The sequence below is a fragment of the Cololabis saira genome, chromosome 10 (genome assembly GCF_033807715.1).
Source record: "Cololabis saira isolate AMF1-May2022 chromosome 10, fColSai1.1, whole genome shotgun sequence".
Taxonomy (NCBI): domain Eukaryota; kingdom Metazoa; phylum Chordata; class Actinopteri; order Beloniformes; family Belonidae; genus Cololabis; species Cololabis saira.
In genome coordinates, this window is record NC_084596.1 from 2,245,608 (window position 1) to 2,262,584 (window position 16,977).

General features: G+C 48.2%; 1 protein-coding gene across 3 annotated transcripts in view; it reads right to left on the minus strand.

Annotated features, from left to right (window-relative positions):
* The window catches only part of LOC133452304 (NACHT, LRR and PYD domains-containing protein 12-like), a 17,390-nt gene extending 674 nt beyond the window's left edge, over window positions 1–16,716 (minus strand). The window contains exons 1-13 of one of the 3 annotated variants that reach the window (XM_061731541.1): window positions 16,583–16,716; window positions 15,257–15,322; window positions 14,533–14,625; window positions 13,668–13,755; window positions 10,959–11,181; window positions 10,798–10,845; window positions 8,337–10,131; window positions 7,897–8,070; window positions 6,225–6,398; window positions 5,260–5,433; window positions 4,895–5,065; window positions 560–606; window positions 1–456 (exon numbers count right to left, since the gene is read on the minus strand). The exon at window positions 1–456 is cut by the window's left edge and continues 674 nt beyond it. In XM_061731541.1, coding sequence (XP_061587525.1) covers window positions 1–456; window positions 560–606; window positions 4,895–5,065; window positions 5,260–5,433; window positions 6,225–6,398; window positions 7,897–8,070; window positions 8,337–10,131; window positions 10,798–10,845; window positions 10,959–11,181; window positions 13,668–13,755; window positions 14,533–14,594 — 3,412 coding nt within the window. In that variant the 5' untranslated portion in view covers window positions 14,595–14,625; window positions 15,257–15,322; window positions 16,583–16,716. The remainder of the gene's footprint in view (window positions 457–559; window positions 607–4,894; window positions 5,066–5,259; window positions 5,434–6,224; window positions 6,399–7,896; window positions 8,071–8,336; window positions 10,132–10,797; window positions 10,846–10,958; window positions 11,182–13,667; window positions 13,756–14,532; window positions 14,626–15,256; window positions 15,323–16,582) is intronic. The other 2 variants (XM_061731542.1, XM_061731540.1) reach the window with 2 other exon arrangements.
* Between the last annotated feature and the right edge of the window lie 261 nt (window positions 16,717–16,977).

The window sequence follows — 16,977 nt, forward strand, 5'->3', positions numbered from 1 at the left end:
GGATGTGGATCAGTCTGTCAGAGTCGACTTTATAGAAGGACAGAGTTCCAGCAGGAACGTCCACGTACACTGCTACTCTGTCAGAGTCTGGAGATGGAGATGAGAAGGTGATGGATGTTTTTCTGTTATTGTGATGGACACGGTACCGACGACCACCTGGAAAACAATCCAGACTCCAGGAATGATCGTTTCCTCCAAACCAACAGTCATTAGAGTTTCCTTTCCTGCTGATTCTTCTGTAACTCACTGATACAGAAACCTCTCCGCTCCACTGGACCTCCCAGTAACAGTGACCCGTCAGAACTTCTCTACACAGCAGCTGAGGTTTAACATCAAACCTGTCTGGATAATCAGGATATGACTGAGCATGCAACACAAGTGTCATCTTCCTGTTGTTGTCAGACAGTTGGATCTTGTTGTTGACTGTGTTTGTGTCGACGGTGAGTTGACAGGAATCTGATGGAGAGAACAAACAAGCAGCTGCAGTTATTATTGATCAGTTATTGATCACTGATGGACTCATGAACGAGTGAAGATGGTTGAATAAAAACACACTTACACTTCCTCAGACCTGGTGTCAGAAATCGTTGTCCAGCAGGCTCCACCCTGGAAGGAGGAGGAGGGTCAGACCAGCTCAGTCTCTCTCAGAGGTAGCAGAGATGTCAGAGCCCCCCCCCCCCCAACCCCCCCCCCCATCACCTGTTGGACACTCCTGTATCCACTACACCCCCCCCCCCCCATCACCTGTTGGACACTCCCGTATCCACTACACCCCCCCCCCCCCCCCCATCACCTGTTGGACACTCCTGTATCCACTACACCACCCCCCCCCCCATCACCTGTTGGACACTCCTGTATCCACTACACCCCCCCCATCACCTGTTGGACACTCCTGTATCCACTACACCCCCCCCATCACCTGTTGGACACTCCTGTATCCACTACACCCCCCCATCACCTGTTGGACACTCCTGTATCCACTACACCCCCCCCCCATCACCTGTTGGACACTCCCGTATCCACTACACCCCCCATCACCTGTTGGACACTCCCGTATCCACTACACCCCCCCATCACCTGTTGGACACTCCCGTATCCACTACACCCCCCATCACCTGTTGGACACTCCTGTATCCACTACACCCCCCCCATCACCTGTTGGACACTCCCGTATCCACTACACCCCCCCATCACCTGTTGGACACTCCCGTATCCACTACACCCCCCCCCCCATCACCTGTTGGACACTCCTGTATCCACTACACCCCCCCCCCCATCACCTGTTGGACACTCCCGTATCCACTACACCCCCCATCACCTGTTGGACACTCCCGTATCCACTACACCCCCCCATCACCTGTTGGACACTCCCGTATCCACTACACCCCCCATCACCTGTTGGACACTCCTGTATCCACTACACCCCCCCCATCACCTGTTGGACACTCCCGTATCCACTACACCCCCCCATCACCTGTTGGACACTCCCGTATCCACTACACCCCCCCCCCCATCACCTGTTGGACACTCCTGTATCCACTACACCCCCCCCCCATCACCTGTTGGACACTCCCGTATCCACTACACCCCCCATCACCTGTTGGACACTCCCGTATCCACTACACCCCCCCATCACCTGTTGGACACTCCCGTATCCACTACACCCCCCCCCCCATCACCTGTTGGACACTCCCGTATCCACTACACCCCCCCCCCCATCACCTGTTGGACACTCCTGTATCCACTACACCCCCCCCCCCATCACCTGTTGGACACTCCTGTATCCACTACACCCCCCCCCCCATCACCTGTTGGACACTCCTGTATCCACTACACCCCCCCATCACCTGTTGGACACTCCCGTATCCACTACACCCCCCCATCACCTGTTGGACACTCCTGTATCCACTACACCCCCCCATCACCTGTTGGACACTCCTGTATCCACTACACCCCCCCCCCCCCATCACCTGTTGGACACTCCCGTATCCACTACACCCCCCCCCCCCCATCACCTGTTGGACACTCCTGTATCCACTACACCCCCCATCACCTGTTGGACACTCCCGTATCCACTACACCCCCCATCACCTGTTGGACACTCCCGTATCCACTACACCCCCCCCCCCCATCACCTGTTGGACACTCCTGTATCCACTACACCCCCCCCCCCCATCACCTGTTGGACACTCCTGTATCCACTACACCCCCCATCACCTGTTGGACACTCCTGTATCCACTACACCCCCCCATCACCTGTTGGACACTCCCGTATCCACTACACCCCCCCCCCCCCCCATCACCTGTTGGACACTCCTGTATCCACTACACCCCCCCCCCCCCCATTACCTGTTGGACACTCCTGTATCCACTACACCCCCCCCCCATCACCTGTTGGACACTCCTGTATCCACTACACCCCCCCCCCCCATTACCTGTTGGACACTCCTGTATCCACTACACCCCCCCCCCATCACCTGTTGGACACTCCCGTATCCACTACACCCCCCCATCACCTGTTGGTCACTCCTGTATCCACTACACCCCCCCATCACCTGTTGGACACTCCCGTATCCACTACACCCCCCCATCACCTGTTGGACACTCCCGTATCCACTACACCCCCCCCCCATCACCTGTTGGACACTCCTGTATCCACTACACCCCCCCCATCACCTGTTAGACACTCCCGTATCCACTACCCCCCCCCCCCCCATCACCTGTTGGACACTCCCGTATCCACTACACCCCCCCCCATCACCTGTTAGACACTCCCGTATCCACTACCCCCCCCCCCCATCACCTGTTGGACACTCCCGTATCCACTACACCCCCCCCCCATCACCTGTTAGACACTCCTGTATCCACTACACCCCCCCCCCCCATCACCTGTTGGACACTCCTGTATCCACTACACCCCCCCCCATCACCTGTTGGACACTCCCGTATCCACTACACCCCCCCATCACCTGTTGGACACTCCCGTATCCACTACACCCCCCATCACCTGTTGGACACTCCTGTATCCACTACACCCCCCCCCATCACCTGTTGGACACTCCTGTATCCACTACACCCCCCCCCATCACCTGTTAGACACTCCCGTATCCACTACCCCCCCCCCCCCCCATCACCTGTTGGACACTCCTGTATCCACTACACCCCCCCCCATCACCTGTTGGTCACTGCTGTATCCACTACACCCCCCCCCCCCCCATCACCTGTTGGACACTCCCGTATCCACTACACCCCCCCCCCCCCCCATCACCTGTTGGACACTCCCGTATCCACTACACCCCCCCCCATCACCTGTTAGACACTCCCGTATCCACTACCCCCCCCCCCCCCATCACCTGTTGGACACTCCTGTATCCACTACACCCCCCCCCCATCACCTGTTGGACACTCCTGTATCCACTACACCCCCCCCCATCACCTGTTGGACACTCCCGTATCCACTACACCCCCCCATCACCTGTTGGACACTCCCGTATCCACTACACCCCCCCCCCATCACCTGTTGGACACTCCTGTATCCACTACACCCCCCCCCCATCACCTGTTGGACACTCCTGTATCCACTACACCCCCCCCCATCACCTGTTAGACACTCCCGTATCCACTACCCCCCCCCCCCCCCATCACCTGTTGGACACTCCTGTATCCACTACACCCCCCCCCATCACCTGTTGGTCACTGCTGTATCCACTACACCCCCCCCCCCCCCCATCACCTGTTGGACACTCCCGTATCCACTACACCCCCCATCACCTGTTAGACACTCCCGTATCCACTACACCCCCCCCCCATCACCTGTTGGTCACTGCTGTATCCACTACACCCCCCATCACCTGTTGGACACTCCTGTATCCACTACAACCCCCCCCATCACCTGTTGGCCACTCCCGTATCCACTACACCCCCCATCACCTGTTGGACACTCCTGTATCCACTACACCCCCCATCACCTGTTGGACACTCCTGTATCCACTACACCCCCCCCCCCCCATCACCTGTTGGACACTCCTGTATCCACTACAACCCCCCCATCACCTGTTGGACACTCCTGTATCCACTACACCCCCCCATCACCTGTTGGACACTCCTGTATCCACTACACCCCCCCATCACCTGTTGGACACTCCCGTATCCACTACACCCCCCCCCCCCCATCACCTGTTGGACACTCCTGTATCCACTACACCCCCTCATCACCTGTTGGACACTCCTGTATCCACTACACCCCCCCCCCCCATCACCTGTTGGACACTCCTGTATCCACTACACCCCCCCCCCCCATCACCTGTTGGACACTCCTGTATCCACTACACCCCCCCATCACCTGTTGGACACTCCAGTATCCACTACACCCCCCCATCACCTGTTGGACACTCCCGTATCCACTACACCCCCCCCCATCACCTGTTGGACACTCCTGTATCCACTACACCCCCCATCACCTGTTGGACACTCCCGTATCCGCTACATCCCCCTTCACATCCCTGACTATTTTGCTCAAAAGTGGGAACGATCTGGTGATAGTAGCAATTATTATTGCTTAAGATTTGGATGGTTGGTTATTTAATCTTTTATTCTTGGTTCAATTTATTATTTCAGGAATTGTAGTGGATTCTTTTCACCCTTTTTGAGTTGGATTATTGTCATATTTTGTCTATGTGTGGACCCCAGGAAGAATAGTCTTCCCATGGTGAAGACTAATGGGGATCTTTTTTAATAAACAAATAAACAAATCACCTGAGGTGGAGGAAAACCCCCTCACCTGCTCCACCATAACCACCACCATAACTCCCCCCCGCCAAGCAGAGTGTCCTACCTGAGTGTGTCCTACCTGAGAGTGTCCTAGCTGAGAGTGTCCTACCTGAGAGTGTCCTACCTGAGAGTGTCCAGTCTCCAGCGGGGATCCTCCAGTCTAGACAGAAGCTTCCATGCTGACTCCCCTGGATCGTTGTAGCTCAGGTCCAGCTCTCTCAGGTGGGAGGGGTTGGAGGTCAGAGCTGAGACCAGAGAAGAACTTCCTTCCTCTGAGATCAGACAGCCTGACAGCCTGCAGACACACAACACAACACACATGGAGAGACTCTGAGAGAACTGCTCTGAGATTAAAGCTGACTCTGTCCTCATGTTCACCTGATGATGGTGCTGAAGGAAAAGTCAGAGGATCAGCAGAAACACATCAACAATCTTCAATATCAACCACAGTTGTAACGGTCACCAGTTGAACACTTGATGGATTCTGACCTGAGAGACTCCAGGTGACAGTGTGGACTCTCCAGTCCAGGACACAGCTGCTCCAGTCCAGAATCCTGCAGGTCGTTGTTGCTCAGGTCCAGTTCTGTCAGACTGGAGGACTGAGAGCTGAGAACTGAGGACAGAAGTGGACAGATGTCCTCTGAGAGGTGACAGCCACTCAGTCTGCAGAGGAGATTAAAGAGAGATCATGAGGTTATTTAGGAAAGTTTGTGTATAACATTTCATGTAAATCTGTTCTATCTCACACTGTCCAGAAAGTTGTTGTGTTGTTGAAAAACTGGAAAAATATTTTTTTCTTTTTAAATTGAGCTATTGATTTGATTTGTCTTAATATTGTGTTTGAGAGTGTGATGAGAAAATGTAAATCCTGACTTTAAAAAGAGGAAATGTAGAGTCATATTTCCATTGTGCTGATTATAATGTTGGCAGGTGTCCTTGTGTCTGTTGTCTCTGAGTTGTGAACATGTATGTTTATGTATTTAATTAATGTCACGGTTTGGTTCTTTAGCCCCTGCTTTATTTTGAAACCTGTGTCTTTGTGTTTCAGTTCTGTCTTGACTTCCCTTGTTCCCGTCTGCCCTGATTGTCATCACCTGTGTCTCGTCAACCCTTCTGTATATCTGGTCTTGTCTTTCCGTTGCTCCCTGCTGGTCCGGACTGTTTCATCCCTCCATGTTTCTGGTCAGGTTTGTCACGTTTATATTCTGGTTCTTGGATCCTACTCAGCAGCACTTTTTGTTAATAAATCACTATTTTTGGAATTCCTGTCTCCTTCATCTGGGTCCTATCCACCCCACTTCGTGACAATTAATAATAATGTTGTAATTCAGCTGATGATTCTGATGAGACCCCAGAGAAACTGCTGTGAAAGGTCAGCAGCTAACGGGGATCTAATAAAACAACCAAACAAACAGTTGCAACGGTCCACAGTTGAACACTTGGTGGATTCTGACCTGAGAGACTCCAGGTGACAGTGTGGACTCTCCAGTCCAGGACACAGCTGCTCCAGTCCAGAATCCTGCAGGTGGTTGTTACTCAGGTCCAGTTCTGTCAGACTGGAGGACTGAGAGCTGAGAACTGAGGACAGAAGTGGACAGATGTTCCCTGAGAGGTTACAGAGACTCAACCTGCAGAGGAGATTAAAGAGAGATCATGAGGTAATTTAGGAAAGTTTGTATAACATTTCATGTAAATGTGTTCTATCTCTCTGTTACGGCCGCTGCCCTTTCTTCCTTTACTGTGTTTTAATTTTTCTCTCTCTGCCACTCTGCCAAGCTGCACAGCTCACCACAGAAGCTCCGCCCTCCTTGACCTGATTGGTGCGGCCTCCCGGCTCCTGGCAGTCCAGCCCTCAGTTCACCTGGGTTCCTGATTGGTGCGGCGTGTCTAGGGCCAATCCCAGCCGCCCAATCAGAAGTGAAAATCTACAAAACCCCTGCCAGTCTGTCAGTCTGGGCTGCTGACTATGTGACAGCTCGCCTCTTTGTGCAGAACTTTGATTTGTGAGAAAGCTAACGTTAGCTAGCAGCTACTGTGTGGTCCTTTGTTGTTGTTTTATAGTTTGCTAAAACTTTGAAGTGTGGCCAGGGTTTAGCTTGACAAACCTGTGACTGATTCCAATAAGTTTCCACACCGAGTACCTTTTATATCTAGAAACACTAGGTGCAGGGGTGCTGTTTTTGGTTGTACTTTGGTTTCTTAGTGAGTGTAGACAGCCTTTGTTTTCCTTTTTGTTTTGAGTTAGTTTGGTTATATCCATTTTAGCTCTTAGAGTCCTCTTTCTGTTATATTTTGTATTTGATTTAAACGGCACCCACCGGCCCTCTTCTTTGTTTTGTTCCTTTGTTAATCTGTTAACCAGTATTCTGGCATTTTTAAGTGACAAATAAACTAACTTACCTAATACCAGCTGGGTTTTGTGTTTCTTCCCTTTTCCCCTGCGAGCCGGGTTGTAACACTCACACTGTCCAGAAAGTTTTTTTGTTGTTGAAAAACTGGAAAATATTTTCCTTTTTTAAATTGAGCTATTGATTTGATTTTTCTTAATATTTTGTTTGAGAGTGTGATGAGAAAATGTAAATCCTGACTTTAAAAAGAGGAAATGTAAAGTCATAATTGCTGATTAGAATGTTTTTTTGTACTTTTAGCAGGTTTCCTAGTGTCTGTTGTACCTGAGTTGTGAACATGTATGTTTATGTATTTAATTAATGTCACGGTTTGGTTCTTTAGCCCCTGTTTTATTTTGAAACCTGTGTCTTTGTGTTTCAGTTCTGTCTTGACTTCCCTTGTTCCCGTCTGCCCTGATTGTCATCACCTGTGTCTCGTCAACCCTTCTCTATATCTGGTCTTTTCTGTCCCTCCCTGCTGGTCCGGACTGTTTCATCCCTCCATGTTTCTGGTCAGGTTTGTCACGTTTATATTCTGGTTCTTGGATCCTGCTCAGCAGCACTTTTTGTTAATAAATCACTATTTTGGGAATTCCTGTCTCCTGGTCTCCTGCATCTGGGTCCTATCCACCCCACTTCGAGAAACTGCTGTGAAAGGTCAGCAGCTAACGGGGATCTAATAAAACAACCAAACAAACAGTTGTAACGGTCACCAGTTCAACACTGGGTGGATTCTGACCTGAGAGACTCCAGTTTACAGTGTGGACTCTCCAGTCCAGGACACAGCTGCTCCAGTCCAGAATCCTGCAGGTGGTTGTTACTCAGGTCCAGTTCTGTCAGACTGGAGGACTGAGAGCTGAGAACTGAGGACAGATCTTCACAGATGTTCCCTGAGAGGTGACAGTCACTCAGTCTGCAGAGGAGATTAAAGAGAGATCATGAGGTTATTTAAAAGTTGATAGTGTCATTTAACAAAGAAAATACATGATATATCAATGAATGCTGATTATTTCAACTAATAAAATCCGGATTCTCTTCTCTACATGTGTTTCCTGAGATGAATCATTGAGGAGAACTGGTCCCACATGAACCTGAACTTAGTTGAACAGTGAATTTAACTGGTTTCCTCCAAGAACATTTGATTGTAACTAAAACAGATGTGTCCGTGTTCGTCCTTACACAGCTTTCTTGGAGGCTTTGACCACCGGCAGCAGCCTCCGTAGAGCCTCCTCTGAAGCTGAGAACTTCTTCAGGTCAAACACCTCCAGATCTGATGACAGTAAGATGAAGGCCAGAGCCGACCACTGAGCAGGAGACAGTTCATCTGTGGAGAGACGTCCTGACCTCAGGGACCGTTGGACCTCCTCCACCAGAGACCGATCATTCAGTTCATTCAGACAGTGGAACAGGTTGATGCTTCTCTCTGCAGACAGATCCTCACTGATCTTCTCCTTGATGTGTTTGATAGTTTCCTGATTGTTCTGTGAACTTCTTTGTTTTGATTTCATCAGACCTCGTAGAAGGTTCTGATTGGTCTCCAGTGAAAGACCCAGGAGGAAACGGAGGAACAAGTCCAGGTGTCCGTTGGGACTCTGTAAGGCCATGTCCACAGCAGTCTGATGGAGCTTAGTCACAGCTCTTTTTTTAAACCACCTGAAGATGTTCTTTTGTTCCTCCAGCAGGTTGACTCCAGACTTGATGAAGGTCTGATGGACATGAAGAGCAGCCAGAAACTCCTGGACACTCAGATGGATGAAGCAGAAGACCTGGTCCTGGTCCTCGTACAGGCCGCTCTCCTCTCTAAAGATCTGGGTGAACACTCCTGAGTACACTGAAGCCTCTCTGACATCGATGCCACACTCTCTCAGGTCTGGTTCATAGAAGATCAGGTTTCCTTTCTGCAACTGCTCAAAAGCCAGTTTTCCCAGAGACTTGATCATCTTCCTGCTCCCCGGACTCCAATGTGGATCCGTCTCAGCTCCTCCGTCATACTTGACCCTCTTCAGTTTGGCCTGGACCACCAGGAAGTGGATGTACATCTCAGTCAGGGTCTTGGGCAGCCCCCCTCCCTCTCTGGTTTCCAGGACTTTCTCCAGGACGTTCTCCAGGACCGTAGCAGTGATCCAGCAGAAGACTGGGATGTGGCACATGATGTGGAGGCTCCGTGATGTCTTGATGTGGGAGATGATCCTGCTGGTCTGCTCCTCTCCTCTGAACCTCTTCCTGAAGTATTCCTCCTTCTGTGGGTCAGTGAACCCTCTGACCTCCGTCACCATGTCAACACACTCAGGAGGGATCTGATTGGCTGCTGCGGGTCGTGTGGTGATCCAGAGACGAGCAGAAGGAAGCAGGTTCCCCTTGATGAGGTTTGTCAGCAGCACATCCACTGAGGTGGACTCTGTAACATCAGTCAGGTCCTCATTGTTGTGGAAGTCCAGAGAAAGTCGACTCTCATCCAGACCGTCAAAGATGAACACGACCTGGAACTCTTCAAAGCTGCAGATTCCTCTGGTTTCAGAGAAGAATCGATGAATTAGTTCCAACAAGCTGAACATTCTCTCTTTTAGCACATTCAGCTGTCTGAAGGTGAATGGAAGCAGGAACTGGATGTCCTGGTTGGTTCTGCCTTCAGCCCAGTCCAGACTGAACTTCTGTGTTAGGACTGTTTTCCCGATGCCGGCCACTCCCTTCGTCATCACTGTTCTGATTGACCCCCCTCTTCCAGGTGGGGGTTTAAATATGTCTTCCTGTCTGATGGTTGTTTCTGCTTTGCCTGGTTTCCTGGAAGCTGCTTCAATCTGTCTGACTTCATGTTCATGGTTGACCTCTCCGGTCCCTCCCTCTGTGATGTAGAGCTCCGTGTAGATCTGCTCCAGAAGGGTTTTCTTTCCTGCTTTAGTGATCCCCTCAGACACACACTGGTACTTCTTCTGCAGCTTAGACTTCAACTTTTTACAAACTTCAACTACCGTACCTTAATGAAAGAACGTAAAGACAGAGATTTAGTGTTTTATGAAGTTCACTCAACAACTTAATTCTAAAAACAATCAAGATCTGAACATCCGCTGATCAGCTGTAACTTTACGACGAGCAGTCCAATATTAAGTAAATCGCTTTTAAAACACCTCTGAACATTCAGGACGTGGAAGTGACAAAAACATCTGGGTTTCTAGTACCAGGATGTTAGCAGTACAGCCCTGATGGGTTGTGGGTTGATGTGGAAAGTCCAGGTTTAAGACTTGGAGTGGAATTGGTCCCCACAGTTGCTATCAGAGCACATCAGGTTGGTATCTCAGATGTCTGGAAGATGGATGAACACCTCAGATCCTTAATTGTGTTCTTAGACACCTTCCTAAGCAAGGTGTGACCAGAGACTTGTCTGCAGAAATGTTTAGGTGGGTGCTAAGATAAATGTATATAAAAACTGCTCAAATCTGTCTCAGCATCGCCGTTTCAGGTGTTGCTACCCAAATAACATATGAACATCCCTGACAGCTCTGGAGCTCCGTCACCTCTCCTGGGACACCAACACGGCATCACTGGCCAAGAAGGCTCAAGAGCGCCTCTACTTCCTCCTGAAACTGAGGAAACTGAGGAGTATTTGTGAAGTGAATCAATGCGACCGACCAGGACCATTTACCTGTTGCACCAGCTGGAGAGACTGGATCGTCCTGGACAACAGGTTTTCCTGTTGGAGGTCAATGAAACACATTATTATCAGTTATTTTTTTAAACAAGATAAAATCTTCATAGTAAGATGGTTTTGGTGTTTTTTCCTTCTCTACAAAAGCCCTTTATTACCTTTTAACTTCTTTAAAATCGTCTCGGCCACCTCTCTGGTCTTTGAGGAGAACCTCTGCATCATCAGATTTACTGTGTCCAATCTGTCCGCCTTTTCCAGATAACACAGTTCGATCGGTTTGAAACCATCCTTTGATTCTTCTGCATTATTCAGGTACCACTGGAATTCCTTCAGCCCACTGGAGTCCAAATTCTTCAAAGTGTCCTTCAACCACATTTTTACCTTAAAGAAAGAAATCATCATAAATTAATTCTTGACAGAGAATCAGATGGACTTGAACAAACTCAGGAATATCCAGGAATCTGAAAATGGGTTACAGACCAGTGTTTCCCAACTCTGGCCCTCAAGGGTCGCTGCCCTGCATGTTTTAGATGTTTTCTGCTCCAACAGGCCCAGGTTTGGACCTGCAGGTCTTCTTGGCAGGAGTGGACTCCAGCCAACCCAGTAAAACCAAAGATGAGTCTGGCAGTCAGCTGGACCATTGACCCTGTTGTGTCCAGTCTGGTAGTAATGGGCTTCCGATCGTCTACATTGATGTCATATCACAACACAACAACTCTTGTGCCAACTGACACGCATGATGTAGACGCTCCTGAAAACTACTGACATAATCTAGCACATTGTGCTCAGTGTGAGATGTTTCCGTCCACCATTTTCCCTTGAGAAGCTGAAGAGGACGACCGCACGACCAAAGACTAAAGCTGCAGGACTAAATCCAAGAGATCCCTGTGCGGTCTCTCTGATGGCACAGAGCAAAAGTGGAAGACCCTCATCCCTCTCAAGACAGACCTGGACAACATAGACTTTAAAGTCTGATGAAATCGTTCCCCCAAGACTCGGAGTGACAAGGACTCAATGTTTGATGCAAATACTGAGAAACTTCTCTGATGATTTCAGTGAACTGCTGTCTGTGAACTGTGTTGATTTAACCGTGGAATCATTGTTGCTGATTTTAACATCCATGTGGACAACAATCAGGACAATCCTCAGGACAACTCTCAGGACAAAGGGACTAAAGACCTGGGCAACTTTGGACAACTTTGGGCGATGCTGCATGTAAGCGCCATGTATAGCTTATAGTTTAACTCTTTTATAGCATAATATGCCTTGTTGTTTACACAGAAGGAATATTTTTTTTTGAGAGTTATTATTTTATGCTTTAGTAATTAATACCTCAATTTCTCTACTGAGATTTGTTTTGCCTTAACGTTTCTGTAGTTTGAGCCAGTGGGGCTTCCGTAGCGGGAGGAAGTGCGGGACTGTGTTTTTTGTGAGTTAATTTGAATAAACGAGTGACGGTGGAGCAACACAGTGATTTACCGTTCTGTTGACGGTTCTGTTGCCGTACTCAACGGGTAAAAAATCTCCTGTCGTCATTACCATTCACAAAGTGAGGAAGATGTTTGGTCGAAAGAAGAAAACGTCTAAAGTCTAAAGATAGTCACTACACTGCATGTAACAGAGAGCAAACACAATAGGGGGCGGAGCTAGACCTGCTGGCTCTGACGGTCTGAGCATCTCAAAGGTTAGTGTGTCTGATGTGGGCATGTCTGAAACAAACAGATCCCACACCACCAGGGATCCGAGATCTTTTCTCTTTTCTTATTAGAATAAGGCTTGCTGTAATCAGGTGTCTTTGCTTATGGCAATGGAAACACTCACGGTCATCACCAATGACCAATTTCGACGTGCGTCTCCGTTCAGCAGTTGGGGATTGTGTAACTTTTAGAGGAAACACATTTTTATATGTTAGAATCAAGTTTCTAAAACCTTGTCCATTTGCTTCAGGGACAAGTTCATAGGTGTGCAACATTGTTCTTTTCAAGTTAGCACTGCAACGGCAGAGACCAACACTAATTTAGTGCAGTAGCCATGCGCTCATCCATCCATCCATCCATCCATCCATCCATCCATCCATGCATCCATCATCTTTACCCGCTTTATCCTTCCTTCCAGGGTCACGGGGGTCTGCTGGAGTCTATCCCAGCTATTTTCATGCGAGAGGCAGGGGTCACACCCTGGACAGGTCGCCAGTCCATCGCAGGCCATGTGCTCAAAGGCACCAAAATAAGAGTCAACGTCTGACCGAAACGAAGGAACTAACGTGGTGTGCTTACTGGCGTCAACATGTGTGCTTTGAGGTGACGTAGCTATGGACACGGGTCAACTCTTTTCAAGAGCTCTGATCCGGAGATGCATCGCTTGCACTAACAGCTCTTTGTTGCATCTCCACCTCCTGAATATGAAATGGTTAAGCGGAGATCTTCAAGGGGACAGACCTGGTTGAGGTTCAGAAACTGGATCAAGGTCCACACTGGATCACTGAACACTTGAGCAACCTCTGCTACCTTCACATCCGCCCCGTCTACGGCGGTAGACGTTTCTAACAGCCTCTCAGACGTTAGCTGCTCTACTTCAGCTTTGTCAGAGCGTTTGGCGGGTTCTTCCTCTACAGACTATGAGACTGCCTCACTTCTGGAGCCTCTGGTGGTCAAATTAGGAATTGCAAAAGTTGGCCCTTCTGCGTAGGCATCGACTGACGGGTTTTTTGGAATGATGATGTATTCATTGTCCGTAACATCATTTGCTCTGAAAGAGAGAGATCTCTGCTTCCATCAACTGAAGAAGCTGAAGAACAAGGAACTCTTGAGTTTCTCATTCAGGAACAAAGACGGTTGTGATTTCAGACTGGAAGCAGTTTGACTTACAGTATAGCTGTCACTCCTGGAGGTCATCACTTCCCTGGAGTCATCCTGGTCCTGAGACGTCACATCGTCATGTGTTTGAAGCTGACTGCTGCAGAAATGGAGAGAAAAGAGGTTTGGTCTGCAGATGCTTGACTGTGATTGGTTGACAGGTCCAAGTAACAGCGTTTGAAGTCTTGTTGTGAAGCGATAACACTCTATGTACAGACGGCTGCTTCAGTCATCCACTCAAACGCGTCAGTCAAGGTTTGTGTTATTCACCTTGAACTCTGCATCACAGACGATCTCTGATGCACCTTAACTGATTTATTCACGTTCTGTCTCTTCCTCTATTGTCTGTGTTCTGAACAAATCATTACAAACTTCTGAAGTGGATTATTTTTGAATAATTAGCTCTGTTCTGAGCCTCAGCTGAGGATACGGAGTTTTCTAATGCTACTGCAAGACCACAACAGCCAACATTAGCTCAGGTTCTGTAAAAGAGACAGACAATGACAAGAGACAAGAGACAAGAGACGACGCAAGGTGTTGGGACTCATCTGGCGCGGGGCTAGCGCTGCTAGCGCTCCCAGCGCCACCGGGCCGCGGAGGAAAGCCCAGCCGGCTGAGTTTTGTTTATAATAGTTATTCTACTCATTTTATTTATTTTTATTGAATTTATCTGTTGCAAATAAAACCTGCCTTCCAATTCATTACATTTTTCATTGCATTTTTAGCCTAGTTATTTTTGTGGTAGAAGTATCGTATCGGTACTCGGTATCGGCAAGTACACAAGTGAAAATACTCGTACTCGTACTCGGTGTGATAAAATGGTATCGGGTCGTCCCTACTCTCTGGTCTGGTCTGGGTTTAGGCGGTCTTGTCTCACCTCTGAGCTTCTCGTCCTCCCTTCTGTTCCAGAGGAACTGTCTCGTCCTCACACTGATCCATGCTGCTGCCTTCACACACTTCCTGCCTTCATCTGCAGAGGAAACATCAATTCACCTTTACATGCTACAAGCGGGACAAATGTGGTGTAAAGCCTGGATTATGGTCTGCATTAAACCAATGCAGAGCCTACGCTGTTGCCGCGACGCCGTTGCCGCGACGCCGTTGCCGCGACGCCGTTGCCGCGACGCCGTTGCCGCGACGCCGTTGCCGCGACGCCGTTGCCGCGACGCCGTTGCCGCGACGCCGTTGCCGCGACGCCGTCGTGAACCTCCGGACTTCTCCATCACTCCATTTCTCGCGGTACAAAACCCCCCAGAGCGCCAGCTGATACTTTGTTTAGCTTCCGGCTTTTCCGGTCACAGTGAATCAAAGAGATAAGGACGACTATTGTGCAAAAAACCAAAACAACACAAAAAAAATAAAAAATCACACACACACAAAGAAAAGAGCTGAAAGTTCACGACTGCTAGACGAACCGGAACCGGAAATGCGTTGCTACCAAGCAAACCAATCACAGCTCTCTTGGTCTGCGTTGGGTCGGCAACCTCTTGACGCGTAGTTACAATTTTGGGGAGGTGCGTCAGGCACGGCGTGATGTGCACCGTGGTGTGCACGTCGCAGAACCATAATCCCGCTTTAAAAAGCTGCATTACTGCAAGTACCAAAACCAGTCGACCAGTACTGCCCTCTGCAGGAGGTTTGGCAGCACTGCATCAGGAAACTGCGTCCTGAAAAATATGGAGGTAGATTTGTGTCTTAATTATTCAATCAAAAATAAGATTGCTTCAATCAAAAAATATATTTTTAATTAAAAAAAAAGACTTTAATCAATAAAAAGGATTTCCATCAAAGAAAACGTTTTTGAATGCAAAAAAAATATTTAAGACTCAAAAAAATGCATTTGAACTTTTTTGATTGAAGTCGTTGTTGTTTTGTGTTTGGGCCATATTATTATGGGATGGATATTTGTGTCTCTATCATTTAATCAAAAAAGAAGTTGCTTCAAAAAGGAAAAAAAAATATTTTCATTAAAAAAAAAAAATCACTTCAATAAAAAAACTTTTTCAATCAAAGAAAAAAATTGTGTGAATTCAAAAAAATATTTGAGACCCAAAAATTGCATTTGAACACTGTTTTTCTTTGATTGAAAATATTTTTGTCGATTTGAAGTGATTTCTTTTTTGATTGAAGTGAAAAAAGTTTTTTTTGATTGAATCATTTTGACACAAACATCCCGCAGTGGGCGGAGCTTCTCCATTGGTCAGACATGTTTGAGTGACAGGTGTCTGCACCAACCACGTCTTTCTGACAAGCAAGTTATGGCCAGCCAGACCTGCGTGAAGCTGCACCCCCACCCCACGCTAAACTCAGTGAAAATATTCTCAATCGTTTGTGCTGGTTTGTGCAGAAAGACATTTCATTTGTGCTTCTTTAGTTTTTAAGATATCACGGTTTATTATTATTATTCACCTATGGTCATAAACTTTGGGTAATGATTGAAAGGATAAGATTGCTGATACAAGCGGCGGTGACAAACAAATTGTAACCACAGGTGTCACTCATGACGCTGGTGACGTTTCTGTCTCATAATGTGACGTTCTGAAGCCTAAATGTCCGTTTCTCTCCGTTTAGAAGCAAACGTGAAAACTGAGGTTTTAAAAATCTCCACTTTGGCCGGAGTTTTCAGAAATTATGGTTTTTGGAGACTTTGAGCTTCATTTTCGTGTAAACGAACGGCCAAAATGCATGAAAACGCCACCGTTTCTGCTACATGGAAACGGAGCCTGAGACTCTGCATGACACTTCTGACTTCAGGCGCATTGAAGGTGTTAATACGTAAAAGTCCCCCCCCCGCAACTTTACCCGCTCTGGAGCTCCTTAATGTCTCCAACAGCAGGAAACAGTTGGAAACAGTTGGAAACAGTTGGAAACAGCTGGAAACAGCTGGAAACAGCTGCTCAGCTGCTCTAGAGGGATAAACACCTTACCTTCAGCTGGTGAACAGAATCCTCTTGAGACCCGGGACAGACCCGTTTCCTGCCCTGATTAAACCCTTTACAGTCGCTCACAGCAACTGAACAGCTTCACAATAGATTAGGGAGTGTAAAATAAACCGACCTTTGTTTCCCATCTGACCCTTGAACGCAGACGGACACTATCTAGATCTGTTTCCAGATAAGCTCCTCCCTTCACTTTCTCCTGTTTTTACCTCCTAATTTATTCCTGCTGGACGTGGATGAACTCAGCAAAACAATCCCTGGAATGAACAAATGAAGAAGTGTGACAGGGAGCTAAAAAAACAATATAATCAAAGTTTGTCCCTTTAGCTTATAATAAGCGGTGACCCTGGAAACCACCCAGGGTCATAAATGAAATGAAAGGG